The following is a 17,836-nucleotide window of genomic DNA, read 5'->3' as shown; positions in this document are numbered from 1 at the left end:
AAAAAGATTTATTAATCACTCAATCAGTTTCAAGGCTGATTTTAGCAGTAGTAGAATATATATTCAAGCATAAATTTCAGTGAATCAGTTTCAAGGCTGATTTTAGCAATACTAGAATATAGATTTCAAGCATGAATTTCAATGAATCAATTTCAAGGCTGGTTGGTATTTAGCATAAACCATGTGTAAATAATTTATCTAGTATCCGAATTTATCAAACCTCAAAAACATATAATCAGATCAATCAATTTAACTCAAGACATTATATTTTATCATGAATCTATCAACCTAGCATACGGATTCTCAATTCTCAAAGACATCCAAATCAGATCAATATAACCTATCATACGGATTATTTAGGGTTTCTATTAAAAACAAATAAGATTACAAAACTATCAATCCTAGCAGATGATATTAAACCTTAAGAATCATGCAATCAGATCATTCGGATTTTAAACAAGTAAACCTCAATCAATCTATCAACCTATCGGATTATATAAGCAAAGCAAGCTAGCAACCTATCGGATTCAATCAATGTTTTAACAGGCTGGTCGGTTTAAAAAATTTTAAATCAGATGAACAATTAACCAAGCAGGATGAGAAAATAAATCTATCAATTTAACAGTCAAACAATTCTAGCAACCTAGCATCAGATTCAATCAGATTTAAAACCTCAATGATCCAAACCGAAAACAATTTTGATTTCAAAATATTCTATTAGGGTTTTAATATGTGATTTGATAATTATAATATAATTAATTCTGATACTTATATTATTTGGGGTTTATAGATATAAGGTTAGGGTTTACCGGATTTTAACTTGTAAAAACCGATTTGGGGTTTTAATCATGTAGGAACATGATTTAGGGTTTGGGGTATCGAAATTTTAGAGCTTCGATTTACTCAATTAGGATTTTTGATCTATTACCCTATGGTTTTGATTCATAAAGATTAGGGTTTTAGGGTTTCATTCTTTATCAATCAATCCATGTTCGATTATGGGTTCTTAGGTTTTGAATTACCTTTTAACCTTAGATGATTGTTGAATTGGACCACCAAAGGAGTTGAGCCGTGAGCTGGACACGAACGGGACACGAGCTGGAATAGATCGAGTCGCTTCTATCGGGTCGCGAACATCCTTTGTTGCTTGATCGGGAACGCCTTGATCGTCGGACGCGAGCTGTCTGATGCTGTCGCGAACAAGGAAGAGGTCGCGTGCTGGAGCTGCTCTCGAGTCGCGAACGTCTGAGCTAGGATCAAGAACGCCTTGGACTGAAGCTGATCGGGGACACGAGCTGGAACAGATGCGTGAACAAGAGACGCGATCGGGGTTTAGGGTTCGTCGGATCGTCGGCTAGGGTTAGGGTTTTAGGGTTTTTCGATTTGGGTATTAGCTTAGGGATTTAAGTTTCGTGCTGATAACGTGTTATAAAAGTAATGAAAAATTTTCTATTTATTCATAACATAGAAGTTCCTTATATAGGAGATTACACCGTCATAGATAAATGGAAAGATTACAAATCATAATCTATTGGTTATGAGTCATCCACGATCTGGTTTATAATAAAACATCTATTTTTTTCTTTTGTTGGCTGTAGCTTTAATTTTTTGGTTGTAACTTTAAAAACTAATATAAAGTATGATTGATGGTTTTTAAAGCTGTAGATAAAAATTAAAGGTAAAATCACTTGCTACATCCTAGCCAATCATCCCCATAGTTAGTATATTGTTTTTGGTTGCAAGTTCATTTAGTTAGATTTTTAGGTGGAAAGTGGATTTGATTAGTAAAAACTAATTTAGTATTGTAAACTGCTTTATAGAGTAATAGAAACTTAAAAACTGTCTTTCAGTGCAATTGTTTCTTTAGCTAAGATACCGAAAATGAACATTTCACTTCGCATTGCTCCAGCTCTGTTCTACTCTTTTCAAAATTTACTAGGAAATTTCTTTATTTATAGAATCATATGTGGAAGATGGAGTGTGCTTCTCTGGCAAATTGCAAGAGTGTACCTTATAACAAAAAGCTTATATAAACGTGAGAACATAGAGTGTAGCAAAACAACGAACACAGATCATATTCACAAAAGATCAGTCCTAACCGACACAATAATAAACAAGCAAGATCCAAGTTTCATGAACTAAAAACTAATACCAAAACGACTCTTCTTTCATGTCCCATTAACATTTATTTATACGGTCCTGAGAGTCAGCCATGGCTGAGAAACGTTCGTACTTCTTCGTTGCCTTCTTCATCTTTTTCTCTATCTTCCTCAACAAACCTCTCTCCTCAACTATCTCCTCCTCACGCTTTCTCTTCTTCTCCCTTGTTATTTCCATCTTCACCAAAGTCTTCTCGTGATTCTCTGGTACTGTTACTGGAAAATGAACATCTGGAACGCTGACAAACCCCAAAAAACATAACAAGCAGAGAGATCAGTATCAACAGTCATAAATAACCAAAGACGGATGAAAAATAACCGAACTAGAAAGCTGCACGTACCAGCATCCAGAGAATAAAAACCCATCTCTGTTGGAGATCACACCATCTAGAGACACAGCATCTACACCATCTTTGATGTAAGGAAGGGCTGCTTCAAGATCCTTCCCGGTCTCGTACACTTGCAAGTCTCCAAAAAGTCCATAGAAGAGCGTCTCTCTAAGCCCATGACTGTTTGTTCCTATATCCAGGTCCCTTACAGCCAACTCGATCATGTTCACAGCGTAACCTTTGAAACCTGGTATAAGACCCCCATTGCGTAGGGAAGGGTTAGCCATGTCTAGTCTCCTCTGTGGATCATTTTCCACAAGTCCACTTCTCCAAGGTCTACATGTTTTTTTCACCAAACAAGAGTTGGCTAAGCAATAGAATCAAGAACTAGCAACTAATCCAAAAAATCAAGAAAGAATCGAGATTACTTACGTGTATGCATTAAGACAAATAACCTGCGGAGGATTGGTTATGGATCGTCCGAGCCTAGCTGCTTCATCTTGAAGCCTCAGGTACTCAGCATAGCTTGCTCTATATGCTGATGATTTGCATACCAGCGCAAGCATTTTTTCTTTCCCCAAATATGCAGATAATATCCTGTCATATCAATTAACTTGAGAAATTGAAGATTCGCTTCAACTGTACAAGTAAAAAAAAGACAGTTTGGTTCATAAATTGATGTCACCTGCTTAGTGAAGTGGAGGCAACAGAACCAAGAAGGGCTACAATGCCAAACACTCCTCCTTTGATTGACAGAAACAAAGACCGCGGAGGGGGAACCTTTTTGGTCAAAGAACAGAAGACCGATGCTGCAGTGTCTTGATGCTCCTCTTCAATGTGTTTCATCATGGACTCTCTAGTGGATAGGCATTCCGGGAGCGCCGCACAGATAGAATCCAGAGAAGCTGACATGAAATTTACATGAACAGGTTAGAAACTTCAGGTTCCTATTCTCGCCATTCTTTTGGTTTAGACTATGATCTAACAGACAATGTCGAAATTAAAGATGTAGGCAATGTTTTACACCAAATGAAAGGGATAGTGTTTCAAAAATCAAAAATCAAAAATCAAAAATAAAAAGTGAAAGGATCATCAATGGTGCTTCAACCCTCAATATCAAACTTCAGGAAAAGAGACAAATCTTCAAACCAAGATAGTAGTTTACCTTGCAAAGTAATCAACTCTTGCTCGTCCTGTTCTTGTTCAGCCTCCAAACATTTTATGCGCTCATCTATTTCCTCTTGCTGTGCCTCGTATGTACTGAGTTCTTGTTTTAGACTCTGCAGGAGAAAGATACATTTTTCAACATCGTTCAGATGAACTTGGAATACAAATATCAGATCAGTGTAGATATTGTGGCATAAATAATGGTGATAATCATACCTGAGTGTACTGCGGTATATCCATCACGCCAGATGGGCAACTGCCATTCAATGACGGTGACCTAATGGCCAAAACTCCAAACTGTGAACATGGAGTTCGTTCCAATCCTAAACTGGGAGTTGGCGTCACTCTTGGAAACGGAGTGGCTGAAGCCATCCCTGATTGAGGTGTTGATGTCATCCTTGAGTAAGGTGTTGAACACCCAATGTCGTCATCTCTTTCAATTGTTTGAGCAGGCGTTATCAGAATCTGAACAAAGAGAATTAACATGAGGATGAAATGAAAATCAGGTAGTAAGTTAAAAAGTTCTACCTAATGGTACAAACATATATAAACTCAATTCAGAAATTACCTCTAAATTCACATGAAGCTCAGGATACCGAGAATGGAAAACCTTGACGGAGAAGATACCCTCGGTCTCAGGTAAGGAAAGAGAAGGAATTTTGCAGGAGCCATGAACAAAGGCATATCTGATTCCACTCTCAACGCTGCTTGAATCAGATTCAACGCTCAGGGTGTGGATACACCTGGTTTTTTCGTCATGATGGATACTAGTATCCAAAGAACCATCTGAATCCGTCACTTTGAAAATGAGGCTCGTAAGATTTGAACCGGCAATACAGGACTCGGGCCGCTGATTTAAACATAACAATTTCAGGACAAGAAGTCAAAGTATGTAGGGAGAGAGATAAGTTAGAATATTTTTACCTCTGTTACAAGCCTTAGCTCTCGTTCCTCGATTTGAGACTCTTTCCGGAAGATCTCTTTACAATCAGACACAACAGAGAATGAGACTGTTGAAAACAAACAAAGACACTATCAGAATCAGAAGATAATCGTAAAAGGGAATGACACCAGAAAAATATAGAAATTGAAAAGATCATGTTACCATGTTTTCCATAGCCTTCTGTGACTTTGAGGATGCCAGAGAGATCAATGCAGCCACTACCATCAACCTATCAAATGATCAACAAAGTGTCAAGAGTAATTGAAATCAAAACTCAAACCATCTAAGAAACTGCACCGTCCACATAAGATCCACTCAAAAAATCGATCAAAGAATGCTATCCACCTTACGGTTGACGCCCATCCAGTCTTCGATACAATAGCCCTCAGTGTTTATCAGAACACTGGTCCCTTCTGCAATGTGGTTATTGAATCCATCGAACATCTGCATGAAAGTTATGATCAAACTTGAATTGAACAAAAAAACGATTACTGTATAAACAATGTGCATAGACATGCAAAATGTACCTCCAGAATCAAATTTTCAACAGTAGAACCTGGAAGCAAATTTTCAAAAGCCTGAGGATTATTCACTTCAACTCGTTTCAGAGGCCCGGGGTTCACTGAAACAAAACAAAAAATTGTTTAAATGAAAATAAATTTTCAGAGAGATTTAACCAGTAACATAGAATTTTAGCTTACCTTTACAAGCAATCGAGACACTTAAAGGTTTGTCTTGTGCGCGTATCTCCAAGGTTGCATCATAACTTGGGCCGATCTTGTCTAATGCATCAGTCTCAACGAGCATTTCCTGCATTAGGTTGAGAACCACGAAATGAACTTTCAGACCATTTTTAAACTGTCTTTAGTAATCTGTAGTCGCTTTACCATTAACCATGGACACAGCAATATACCTTGATCATGAGAGTTGATCCTCCATCTATCAGGTTGGTCTCAAAGTCATCAATCTTGAGATCAAATCCAGCGTTGGCTTTCAGTTCAACTTCCAGGCTTGGAACAGAAGTGAACTGTATCTGATTTTCATACTCATCAAAGCAGGCTATACGGAGAGGTCCAAGACACGAACCAACTCTGTAGAAACACAATCATATTGATCAAGTTCGACACTCCAAAATTTCTATATATATGCCATGTCTGAAGAGTTTAAGAGTCTTACCGAACATTGCACGGCAGGGGATCCAGACTATCATCAAGTTTCCACTTTGCTGCCTTAGAAGAAGGTTTAACAACAACCGTTTTGTTGCACCTAATCGAGTCCCCCTGAAGGTAAAGTGTTTGGAAAATTACATTACATGATTACTCGAAAAAAATTGAACTTGGCAGTAAGGAAAATTTACTTACGATAGAGAAAGAAAAGTTGTAAGTGCCAGCTCTCTTGAAGAGGTTCGGAAACTTGGAGCCAAGGGAGAAGATGTAAAGACCACCAATCCCTTTACAGGATGTAGGAAACACACGCTGCGAACACACTGATTTGGTGGCAACCTTAGCACTTGGTTTCGTATTTGGGTCTACCAGTTTTACTACCATGACCATTTCTTTGCCCTCCATACTAACAACATGCTTTTGTTCCAACTTCTTTGACGGTGTAACGGATGTGAAGGATGCAGGTCGGATAACTGCCACGATTTGTTGCGGGGGAGCTCTCCCAACACGCACAGAAACTGGTAGTTCCTGTATAACATATTGATATAGAAAACGTTACTCTCCGTGATAAGTTTGACTTCAAACTCTTTAAACGTTCTTACCCCATCAATGTTCAATTCTCTGCAATCCCTCTCATCCAGCAAATCAATTTTGGAAGGTGCCTTTTCCTGTTGCCTTTCAAGTTTTCTAGTCCATTCGTCTGCATCTGCATGTAGGCACTGTACAAAAACGTTTCTCAGATTAAAATCCTTAGCTGTATGAAGAAGAGGAGAATAATAAAAAAGAAAAAGAAATAGTTTAAGTGGTTGACCTTTCCAGAGTCGATTATAGTAATAGGCAATGTTAAAGACTTCTGAAGTTCCAGTCTCCAACTTCCATCGATGCATGAAAGCTTGCATCCTTCTTTCTTAGGGCAATCGATAGGCCTAAAATTAAAGCTATAAGACACAGAGCTCCCAATAAATACTCAGATGGAAGAAAAGAAAAAAAATCACCTGCATAAAATCCGAGTATCACCTGCTCAGAAAACATTATAAAAAGAAAGCTTTAGCCACATCAGAGTACAAAACATGATTTCATTTGTAGTTAAAATGATGGTGGAGATGTTACTAACCGCCTGCTTCGTCTTCAAACCCTTCTATTAAGAAATAGTCAATGGTAGCATAGATATTACCATTGTGAACCCCACCACAAGCTCCTTTCAGAAGCTTTATATTCTGACCACGTTTCCACAACTTTCCGTTTCTCGTGACTACCTTGTGCACCCTCACAGCTATTAGATCACAAGAGCATTGGAAGTAATTAGTACCCAAATTAGAGACAAGGAGAATCATCAAGCACGTTTCTACGACAGCATCAATACCAGTAAGAAACTCTGTCTAGAATCAACTAACCAAATTAGACAAGGAGATATAATTTTTGAGGCGATAGCTTTCCAAACAAAGTTTCTATATCATCCATGAAAAGCTAATACATACCATCACGCAAAATGCCAAGAGCCTTTTTATCCAAGGATTCAAGAACGAGAATAGCTTCATCTTCACCCGACGTAGCCTCTTCATCATGGGCATCATGCATCTTCATAACCCAATCCTGATAATTCTGCTCCAATTGTGTGACTGATTTTCCTTCTCGGTGAATCACCATTTTGACATCTGCAAAACAAGAATTCATTCTAATCTTAAGCACCAAAAGAAGAGGAAAGTTTGCAGAAGGACTTTAAAGTTTAAACTGACCAGTATCCTTATCCTTATCTGTCTGTTTACTACCGAAGTTTCTTAGAGCCACTGAGAAAGGATTTTGGCTTGCAAGGTCGGTCTGTAAAAAGAATGTGCGGTGATCAGATGATAATGTACTAAAATACTTCAAATAATCTAGGATTGTGTTTAGCTCACTTTGGAGGGCGTTGGGCTAAAACCAGCATCCAAATCTGCAACCAAGGAGTGTATACATTCATTCATCAAACAATAAATAAACCAGAGGTGCATATACAATTGAATAAGCATGAGCACTTCGTACCGATAAAGCATTTTACTCTTCGGCAAGATTTCTGCAAAGTAGACGCTCTGTTACCTCTTTGCATGAACGGTATTGAATCCTATACATATTTATTGGTAAAACAAACAACACAATAAGTGAAGTCCTTTTTTCAAGCACGTTTGAAGAACTACATGTCCTACACACCATAGTTAGCATGCTAATGGTGACAAGAGAAGACTAACCCAACGGACTTCTGGAAGTAGACGACCAAGCCTTCTTATTGAAACACGACCAAAAGTCTCGAAGCTTTCGGAAACTTTGCAACCTTCCTCTTGTAATCCCTCCAAAATTTTCTCGATGCTTTCTTTTCCCTGTAGAGGTTATAACGTGTTCTGTTAAAAAAAGGTGACCAAAAGGTAATGTTTGCTTCTTCAGAAAAGATCTGTCACACCTGGACGATTGGAAAATAAACAAATTTGAGGCGAGCATTTGCTTGTTGAGGTTTCCCTGGAAGACAATTACATAAGTCAGACTCCAAAAAAAGGATATAAATTTTTGGGATTGTGAATCGAATTGAAGCACAAGCAGCCGGGACCTGAAGAAGAGTTTTTACCTTTTCGTTTTTCACTTGCAAGACTGAACCGGATCTGAAACGAAAACTCTTCACCCTTGGAATTTAGGTTGGTAATGGCAACTTCACCACCTGCTATCTCAGCTAAATCTTCTCCACTGACCTGGAAAAGTAATTCAAAGTTATTTAGCTACAAATGATACTCTTAGTAAAACAAACGAGGAACACAGTTATTGAGTCAATGATGATGATAAAGACAAACCTGAAACTCTACAGGCCTTTCAGTCCTCCCAGTTTTGGAAAGTTCGTCACACTACAGGTTGATAAATCACATTTGATTAGAACCAAGACAAATGGTCAAAAGGAAGGACTATTAAAAACTTATATTAGCGAACAGGAATTCATGCATTTTCCTTTTTTATAGCACAATACTTTCAAGCATCATTGGACCCAAGTAGACAATAATGTACTCTGGTGAAGATTAACATGCTAAAAACCGATACACTAAACATGTATTATGACATATTGTATTATTGATAGCCTAAGAATACCTGAATGTAAGGAAAGTAAATATCCTTAAGCCTGCACTGTAGTTGATATATTTTGGACATGTCAAATTCTGATTCAAATATCTCAACCTGGAAAGAATATAGAGCAGGAGTTTCAGATTAGCATTGATAACATATCATAGCCTGCAGTTGCATGAGAGTAAATGTGAAAAGCAAACGGTGATATATAGGACTAGGAAATTTAGAAGAAAAAAAAAAGTGAACCTTTGTGAAACTGCCATGAGGCGATAACTTATTTTCTTCCTCTGTCGGGTCCCTCATGCCACCACTAGTCTATACAATGAATTCGAAACTCGGTAATAGGAAACGTTGGCAACCACAAGCGACATTTAATAAATGATGAATCAATCATATTACCTTCCAGTGTTTTCCAGAGACTGAGTGGTTGCCAATCAAGGCTTCTTTCTCGAATTGCAAAGTGAATACTTTCTTGGACTCTTTCGTCTTAGAAGACACCAAAGTACGCCTAATAGAGGAAGAGAGTTAAACGCAACATAACAATGCAAAAAGATCATAGGTTGACTAAAGAGAAGCTGAAGTTGCACCTTCCCAAGAACATACAAGCATAAGGGCCTCCATATCCAAACATCCCAAAGAAGGGCTACACAGAAAAAGAGTGAATCATTCTTCAGATCAGTAAAATAGCAGGCAGTGTTACAAAGAATAGTCCGATGTGCTTAACTATCCAGCAAAAATTTTAGACACAAACTTTATAAGTTGGAAGAAGAAAATGAATCTAAGCTATTTTCCACTAGTGAGTTACCTTAAGGTATGGTGGTTTGCCTCCAATAGCAAAGGTCTTTTCAGATCTATGTAATGAGCCCCCTATTTTTCCCCTGCACAATAAAAAAACAAACATGAAGAATGTTCAAGTTAACACAATGTTCAAGTTAACACCAAAAAATTAAACCTTCTCAAACTGAGGAAACCAAACTTAATAGCAGTATCAATCTTATTAATATATAAAACATGTGAAGTTGTATACTTGTTTGTTCTTTAGAACAGTTTCCCAGTTCATAATCATAACTCAGTAGCCGCCCCAAGTTTTGTAAGCATTTGAATGAAACTGAAGAAGAAATCTCACCATTTAACGATAGCATTTTCCTCACTACTGTCCATTCCTCTTCCAGTATCAAAGACTGAGATCCAATCAGCAGAAACATCCACACTGCAAAAACAATAACATGAATTGAAGGATCACACTCAGTTTCGTTCATCTGACCTCTAATGACAAGTACAAACCTAATCAGCCTTCGCTCTCCGGGGGAACAAGACCACACAGCTTGCAAAGAATTATCCTGTGATATAAACAACATGAGCACTCGAGTTCCATATCAGGAATAAATGAGAAATCTAACACACAGTCAAACCCCAATTTCATCAACAGATCCAGAGAAATAATGTAAAAATCATGTTTGTAGTTGACACAACAAGGATAAGATACTGTCACCGGTTTGTAACACGACACAGTGTCCACTTTGACCCACACACGCACATGAATTTTCCATAAGGCATTTCACCTTTTTACTCAGTAATACTGAAACACTTACTATTAGATCCGCAAGAGCTGTCTCAAAGCTATAATTTTCAGGTAGCTCTTTCAGAAGATCAGTGTCAGGTGTCAAATCCCACAGGTTCTGCAAAACCAAGAGTGAACCTTCACATACCAACATAAGGAGACAAAGATACAGCAAGTGTATATGTTTCAGAATAGTAACGCTGACCTCATACATGGTGGAAGTTACACCAGAACCGTCCTGATCCAAAAGTAGACACAGAGAACATCAGAAAACAAGAAGACAGAAATGGTTCAGGAACGAATCTCAGTTTTGTCTGGTTATTCTCATGAAACAAAGATATTATGAACAAAAGAAAGACATGGTGCTAATGAATCACCAGTTGTCAAAGACTGGAACAATAGCTGAATCACATTGTAACAGAACAAGTGGGAAAAGAAACTGACATCAAGACGTATTATGTGTAACGAGTTGGGCTTGAACGCAGCAAAGCGAACCATTCCTTCCATCTTTTCACTATCTGACTCAAGATGGAACTTTCCACCCAAGTTCCAGTCAACCCTTCTCCTCTTGGTCATCAACAAACAGCTTTTACGTGCTTTGTCATACTCCTCCTTCACCAGGTTGACAAAAGTCTCCATCGGCATCTCAGGTCCTGGGTTAGTGACCGTGAGTGGCACACTAGTGCTGTTAGGCAAGAGGACCTTGAAGCTGTAAACCACATCATCCTCATCGTCCTCATCTAGAATCAATGCTCTCTTGACCAATCTCCTAGAGCTCATCTGAAATGTGAAGACAGGATTCAACATGAAACATTAATAATCTAGAATTACAGGAGAGCAGTGGAAGCTAAACATGGAGAACAATGATTCCTAAGAGCAGAAATAGGCACACAGCGATCCAATGATACAAACTTTCTTCCTTTGTTTGTGAATTTCATATTAAGTAAGTAACTTGTGTGTTTGGGAAATGTTTGCTGACTTATAAGACAAGTAACTTAAAGCTACATGTATACATACAAGAACCAGTTTACAAAAGGAAAGAAAAAACAACGGTTCAACATTCCTACTAAAACATAAAAGGGATGTACACAGCTGAGCATCTAACGTAAGAATGCAACACATGAAATAAAATCGGTAAAGACTAAAACTTTACCAACAGCACAATAACAGAGAAGGCATTAGTTTAATCTAAAAAAAAATGCAATTTGAGAAGACAAAGACAATAAAGTAATGGCATTTATATACACACATTGAAACGATCATTGAAGGACTATATGACAGAGATGTAGTTGGGTATTAGACATTTTTACTAACCTAAGACGACAAAACTCAACTCCTAGGGTTTGGTTGTCTAAATCAATCTCCGATCAAAGGCAAAACCGCATTCAAACCTTATTAGATAAACACAGCGAGTTCGGAGAGAGAAAAGGGAAAGGAAAGGAGATGAGAACAGTACCGTATGGGTACTCTCCGAGAAACCCAGTAAAAGCAGAGGAAACAAAAACCTGAGAGAGAAAACAAACAAAGAAGATGAGTGCGAAGAGAGGAAGAAAACCCAAAATCGGAAACCCTTTTGAGCTAAAATTAGTGTTTACAGTGCCGATCAAGTGTGAAAAAGCACAAGGGTTTCGTTAGTTAACTTTTTTTTTTTTTTTTTTTTTATAATCGAGGTATCCGGACCTCTCAGTTAGTCCGACTATACCACCGCGTCCAACTGGAACTGACGAGGAAAGTTCTGGAGGCCAAAGGGAAACCATGTTAAATCCGCTGTGGCCGGGGTCGAACTCGTGATGGCGGGCACCTCAGTCGAGGTTCCTTTGCTAGACCACGAGGCCGGTTAGAGTAAAACTTTTTGTTTGAGAAGCAGACAAAAAGCTTCAGACTTTGAGATGAAGATAAAAAAAAAAAAAAAAGACATAATATTTCTACATAATATTCACCCAAAATCGCGGAGAGACGATGGAGTGAGTGACGTTGTTTTACCTTTGAGCGAGTGAGTGACTCTGTTTCTGAAAAACCCCCAGGAGAGAATATGCTTCTTCTTCACACTAAACGACAGGGAAAGAAAGACGAAGCGTTTAAGAGTGAGAGAGAAACTATAGGAAGAGAGATTTTAAAGTGAGAGAGTGGGTGAAAGCTTCGGGCGCACGCAGTTCTCTCTGCCACTCCTGGGACACGTCACCGATCGGCCTGACATCACTTAGGTGTAATGTGTGTATTGGCTCAAATCTATTTTCAGTTTTATAAAAATGGGTAGTACTGGACTACTGATTAATCAAAAAAAGAGAAACTCCAGCTGTTAACCAATGTGTATTTTTGCTTTCTTTCCAAAGAGATGTTAACCGTGAGTTCTGACTGTGTTAACTCAGTGTTTAACTAGGTGGTTGAAGGTAATTGTATATCCGTTCGTTTTTTAATCTCTTAAAAGTTAAATGGTTTTTTAGTGGCTGTGTGCCTGTGTATACAGTTATAGAATGTTATCTAATAAAAATGGAGTGTTTCAAAGTTCAAACAAAAAAAAAACTAATAAAAATGGAAAGAGTGCTTATTTTAAGTTTTGACATAAAATACAATAACGACTAATAATAAATACGGAAAAAACCAAGTAAATTTAGTGATGATTGCTACAACCTACCGAGATATATGACACTTTTATACTCTAAAACTACAATTTTTGTAACTTTTGCAAAGGATTAACCCGCTACCAGCTCAAAGAATCCAATCACGGACAAAAACCCACAATATAACTCTCTTAATAGTTGAGAAACAAATGCTACTATGAACCCTCTAAAAATATTAGTTTAGATAGATATATAAAGCTCAAAGGCGTTTTAAGCCCATCCTCCCTTCCCTGATTGTTCCAAACCAAACAGCGTTCGTAAAAGATAGACTGATTGTGGAAAACACTACCTTGGCGGGGGAACTTGTGAATGGATACCATAGGAGACATGGACCGAAAAGAATCACCATTAAAGTGGATATAGCAAAGGCTTTTGACACAATCTCCTGGGAGTTTCTCTTCAACTGCCTTCACGGATTACACCTGCCTCCTCTCCTCATTGACTGGCTGAAAGCATGCGTGTGTTCCACAAACTTCACTGTAGGGTATAATGGGATGGTTCATGGATACTTCAAAGGGAGCCGCGGACTGCGTCAAGGTGACCCACTTTCCCCGTATTTGTTTGTTATTGCAATGAATGTCCTCTCCGTCATGCTCAACCGTGCAGCCTCAGAGCTAAAGGTCAAATATCACCAGAGATGTTCCTCTTCAAGACTCACCCATTTATGTTTCGCTGATGACCTTCTGATCTTCATTGACGGATCTATAGACTCTGTACAGAATGTCCTCCAGGTGCTAAAGGAATTTGAGCTTCGTTCTGGTCTTGCGGTTAGTGTACAAAAGAGCTCCTTCTTTGCGTCTGGCCTATCTCAGCAGGAAATGGACACCATCAAAGCTTCAACAGGCATGCCTAATGGGATCCTACCTGTCCGTTATCTTGGAGTCCCATTGTGCACAAAGAAGCTCACACTAGCTAACTGCGAGATCCTAATACAGCAAGTAAAAGCTAAGTTTAACTCCTGGACGGTCAAGACACTCTCCTTTGCGGGACGGCTACTCTTAATTAAAACGGTTATTGCTGGGATCACAAACTTTTGGTGTTCAAACTTTCTGCTTCTTATGGCCTGTATTGCGCGAATCAACTCTCTATGTGGCATGTTCTTATGGAAGGGATCTATTGAAGGGCATCACACTGCAAAAGTATCATGGGAAGTGGTTACTAGGAGCAAAGACGCTGGAGGACTAGGAATCAAGGACTTAGGCGCTTGGAATCGGGCTTGCTATATCAAGTTAATTTGGATGCTGTTCTTTCAAGGTGGGTTAGTGTGGGTGGCTTGGTTCACTTCAGAGGTGCTTCAAGGTTCGCTATCTAACTACTGGACTGTGAAAACTAGTGTTAATAATTCTTGGCTAGCAAATAAACTAATCAAGATGCGTGGAGAAGTGTATACCTGGATCAAAATGCGTGTAGGCAATGTAGCAACTTGTCGCTTCTGGACAGACCACTGGTCCCCCTTTGGATCATTGCAAGACTACTTCTTACAAGACATGGCTTCTAGACAGGGTATCCCCCTTGATGCTACTTTATCAGATCTCTATAGGTCAGAAACCTGGGTACTTCCAAGAGCTCGATCTGAAGCGATGGTGCAGGTGCAAACATTCCTAACAACACTGGTGCTGCACGAAGGGATGGAGGACGGCTATGAGTGGATTGTCAATGGAGTGAGGTCTAAGAGATACAAAACTGCACAGATATATTGGGAGATTAAAGGAGTAGAAGCACAGGTACCTTGGGCGAGTGTGGTATGGACTAAAGGTGGAATCCCAAAGCACAATTTTCTGGCTTGGCTGTTTATGTTGAACAGATGTCCTACACGCGATCGTCTTCTGGCTTGGGGGCTGCCTGTTGATGGTACCTGCTTGCTCTGTAACTTGGGGCCAGAATCTAGAGACCATCTGTATTTTCAGTGCCCTTACTCCTATAGAATCTGGTCGGAGATTTCTCGGAGGTGCTCGACTACGCCCTCCCGATCATGGCAGGATACGGTAACTCAAATGTTGGCTTTATTAGGGAACAGACATGCCAAGCGCCTCATCTTATTATGCTGGCAGGCTGTGATCTACCTATTATGGAGGGAGAGAAATCAACGATTGCACAATCAGCGCTTCCTCTCAGAGAATGAGATGACTGCTTCCTTGAATCGATTGATAAAGGACAGAATCCTCAGCTTCCGATCCTCGTCGCCTTCGCTCTCATCCTTCCTCATGCAGAGGTGGCTTACAACGGAGGTGATAAACACTACGGACCATTCATAAGGACCCTTCGACTTTCTGGAAAGCCAACTTCACCAAATTATCCATTTAACTACCTGATCTTAATTACGGGTTTTTGACTATGTACGGCTTAAAATGTGGGATTAGCTATAGCAATATGCTTGTAAAACATTTTATTCTTTTTCTATAATATATGTCTTAAGTCAAAAAAAAAAGTGACGTATTTATATATGGTTTAATATCATAATTCATAAGTATAATCTCGAGAGAGACTCCATTATAAAATACAAACCTCGAAGATGAATGACCTTTATTACAAGGATGTCACTGGTTCTAGCTTTTTTTAAGGAAGTTCACTTTGCACTTACCAAAAGAATGAAAGAAACAATTATTAGACTAAGCGACGAAGCTGATCTGACCGGTTCATAGATCCTTCTTTCACTGCATCGAAAGGAAGTAAACCGGTACTCTTCTGGTTTACTTCCATCAAATGTTGAAGCCAAACCAGCCTTAATACCAATCAAGCGTTCCAATATGGCTCTCCCACGATTATCTCCAACAACGTTGAGCCTTTTTTAGTGCATCTTCTTTTTATCTTTTTTCTTTTCTTGGTCAAATCAGTGTCTTTTACTAGTTCTATGTGTACACACTCAACTAAACTCAAAGAAATACTCCATTATCAAATAAAAACCTTTTACAAAAGTCCGGAGAGACTTTGCGATGAAGATAAAAAAAAAAAAGGACATAATATTTCTACATAATATTCACCCAAAATCGCGGCTTCGCGAGAAAGATGTGAAGGGGATGAGAAAAAAAATCAACTTTTTTGTTTCACTGTATCAGGAGAGAAGATGGAGTGAGTGACATTGTTTTTACCTTTGAGCGAGTGAGTGACTCTGTTTCTGAAAAAACCCAAGGAGAGAATTAGGCTTGGGCGTTCGGGTCTTCGGGCCGGGTTCGGGCTGGTTTCTTTCGTGTTCAGGCCGGTTCTTTTCGGGTCCGGGTCTTTTCGGGTCCTAAATATTTAGACCTAATAGGTACTTAGAAATTTTCGGTTCGGGTTCGGGTCGGTTCTTCTCGGGTCTGAATCGGTTCGGGTCTATAATTAAAATACTCATAAAATACCCGTTATTTTTGGGTCCATATCGGGTCCCGGTCGGGTTCGGGTATTTAGGATCTGAAAAGAACATGATATACTTAATTCCACCAACTTTAGTTGAATATTTGTCATATATATATAAAATTTTACAAAACAACTTAAATGAAACTATTAATAATTAAAATAAAACATTTTAAAACTCTAAATTTTACATTTTAAAGTTTTATATTACTTTTAAAAAGTTAAAAAATAATAACAAATGTTGTTAACAAAAGATATTTTAACTAAATCATAAAATAATATATATATAATAGAACATAAAAACATCATAGTTTTAGATATACATGTTTTTAAGTCGGGTACAAATCGGTTCTTATCAGGTCGGGTCTATTCGGGTCGGTTCTTTTCGGGTCTGGGTCTATTCGGATCGGTTCCTTTTCGGTTCCGGTTCTTTCGGGTAAAAAAAATTTAGACCCAAAAGGTACTTGTAAATTTTCGGTCAAGTTCCGGATCGAATATTTTTGGGTCGGTTCCGGTTCGGGTCTTGGGGTCCAGGTTAAAATGCCCAGGCCTAGAGAGAATAATGCTTCTTCTTCACACTAAACGACATGGAAAGAAAGAGGAAGCGTTTAAGAGTGAGAGAGAAACTATAGGAAGAGAGGTTTTAAAGAGATGCCCTTTTTAGACCAACCCTTAGACCAACCGCAACGGAAGCCCTTGGCGAATCCTAAGGGTCATTACCAAAGTTAATGGTAATATAAAAACTATATTTCAGCATAATTATCTAAGGATCAACCCGTAAGTAAGGGGTCGAGGGAGCTGAACCTTGGGCGACGTGGCAGGTGGGTATTGGCGGAAGATTCATTCGTCTTTGGTGTAGACGGAAAAAAAAATTCATTTTCGACGAAGGAGAGAAAAAAAAAGAAAGCTGTCGAGAAAAGGCGATAAAAGGCGATTTCCAATCGATTTTGACGAAGGTAAATTGAAGCTTTCTTTTGCTGTTTTTTCGATTTAGATTAGGTTACATGTTGTTTTCCTCTGAAATTAGGGTTCTGATTTGTGTTTTCAATCGATTTGTGGACAAAAACGTTTGAAATTAGGGTTTCAAAGATGGGGGTTTTCAATCGATTTGGGGTTTAAGGTCGTTTGAAATTAGGGTTTCAAAGAAGGGGGTTTTAGATCGGTTTGTAGTTTGAGTTTGAAAACGATTTTCGTTTCAAACAATTTGTCTTGTTTTCTTAAATCAGTTCTTACCCTAATGATCTTTGATTTCTTCCTCACTTTATCTTCCTCGCTTAATCTTACATGATTTCTTTCATGTTTACAGAGACATAATGGGACAAGATTATTCGTATACACAGCCTTCTTCTTCAGCAGAGTCGCTTGACATGACGTCCCTTCTTGAAGCAGAATGTGAACTGTACAAGGATGAAGATGACAGTAGGATCTTGCATCAAGTGTATGGAGACGAAGCTGATGATGGAATGCCTTCGACATGCTACT

At 38.7% G+C, this 17,836-nt stretch overlaps 1 protein-coding gene across 1 annotated transcript; it reads right to left on the bottom strand.

The window, feature by feature from the left end:
* Window positions 1-2,007: 2,007 nt before the first annotated feature.
* Window positions 2,008-12,531, bottom strand: LOC106306185. Its single transcript, XM_013742701.1, has 39 exons — window positions 12,384-12,531; window positions 11,857-11,905; window positions 10,845-11,180; window positions 10,606-10,638; window positions 10,432-10,518; window positions 10,124-10,179; window positions 9,966-10,049; window positions 9,645-9,717; window positions 9,427-9,482; window positions 9,239-9,347; window positions 9,086-9,154; window positions 8,864-8,950; window positions 8,575-8,625; window positions 8,355-8,475; window positions 8,193-8,248; window positions 7,984-8,112; window positions 7,781-7,859; window positions 7,657-7,691; window positions 7,498-7,579; window positions 7,240-7,416; window positions 6,876-7,034; window positions 6,757-6,778; window positions 6,573-6,687; window positions 6,364-6,480; window positions 5,960-6,289; window positions 5,775-5,878; window positions 5,512-5,689; window positions 5,300-5,408; window positions 5,126-5,220; window positions 4,944-5,042; window positions 4,761-4,827; window positions 4,580-4,665; window positions 4,224-4,505; window positions 3,872-4,120; window positions 3,654-3,768; window positions 3,174-3,393; window positions 2,921-3,085; window positions 2,501-2,824; window positions 2,008-2,398 (listed from the first exon to the last, which is right to left on the bottom strand). The coding sequence occupies exons 3-39, from the start codon at window positions 11,178-11,180 to the stop codon at window positions 2,179-2,181; spliced, it is 4,776 nt and encodes a 1,591-aa protein (XP_013598155.1). The 5' UTR covers window positions 11,857-11,905; window positions 12,384-12,531; the 3' UTR covers window positions 2,008-2,178.
* Window positions 12,532-17,836: the final 5,305 nt, after the last annotated feature.

The sequence above is a fragment of the Brassica oleracea genome, chromosome C7, assembly GCF_000695525.1.
Source record: "Brassica oleracea var. oleracea cultivar TO1000 chromosome C7, BOL, whole genome shotgun sequence".
NCBI lineage: Eukaryota > Viridiplantae > Streptophyta > Magnoliopsida > Brassicales > Brassicaceae > Brassica > Brassica oleracea.
The sequence above is the reverse complement of the archived record's forward strand: the minus strand, read 5'-3'. Positions and strand labels throughout refer to the sequence as shown.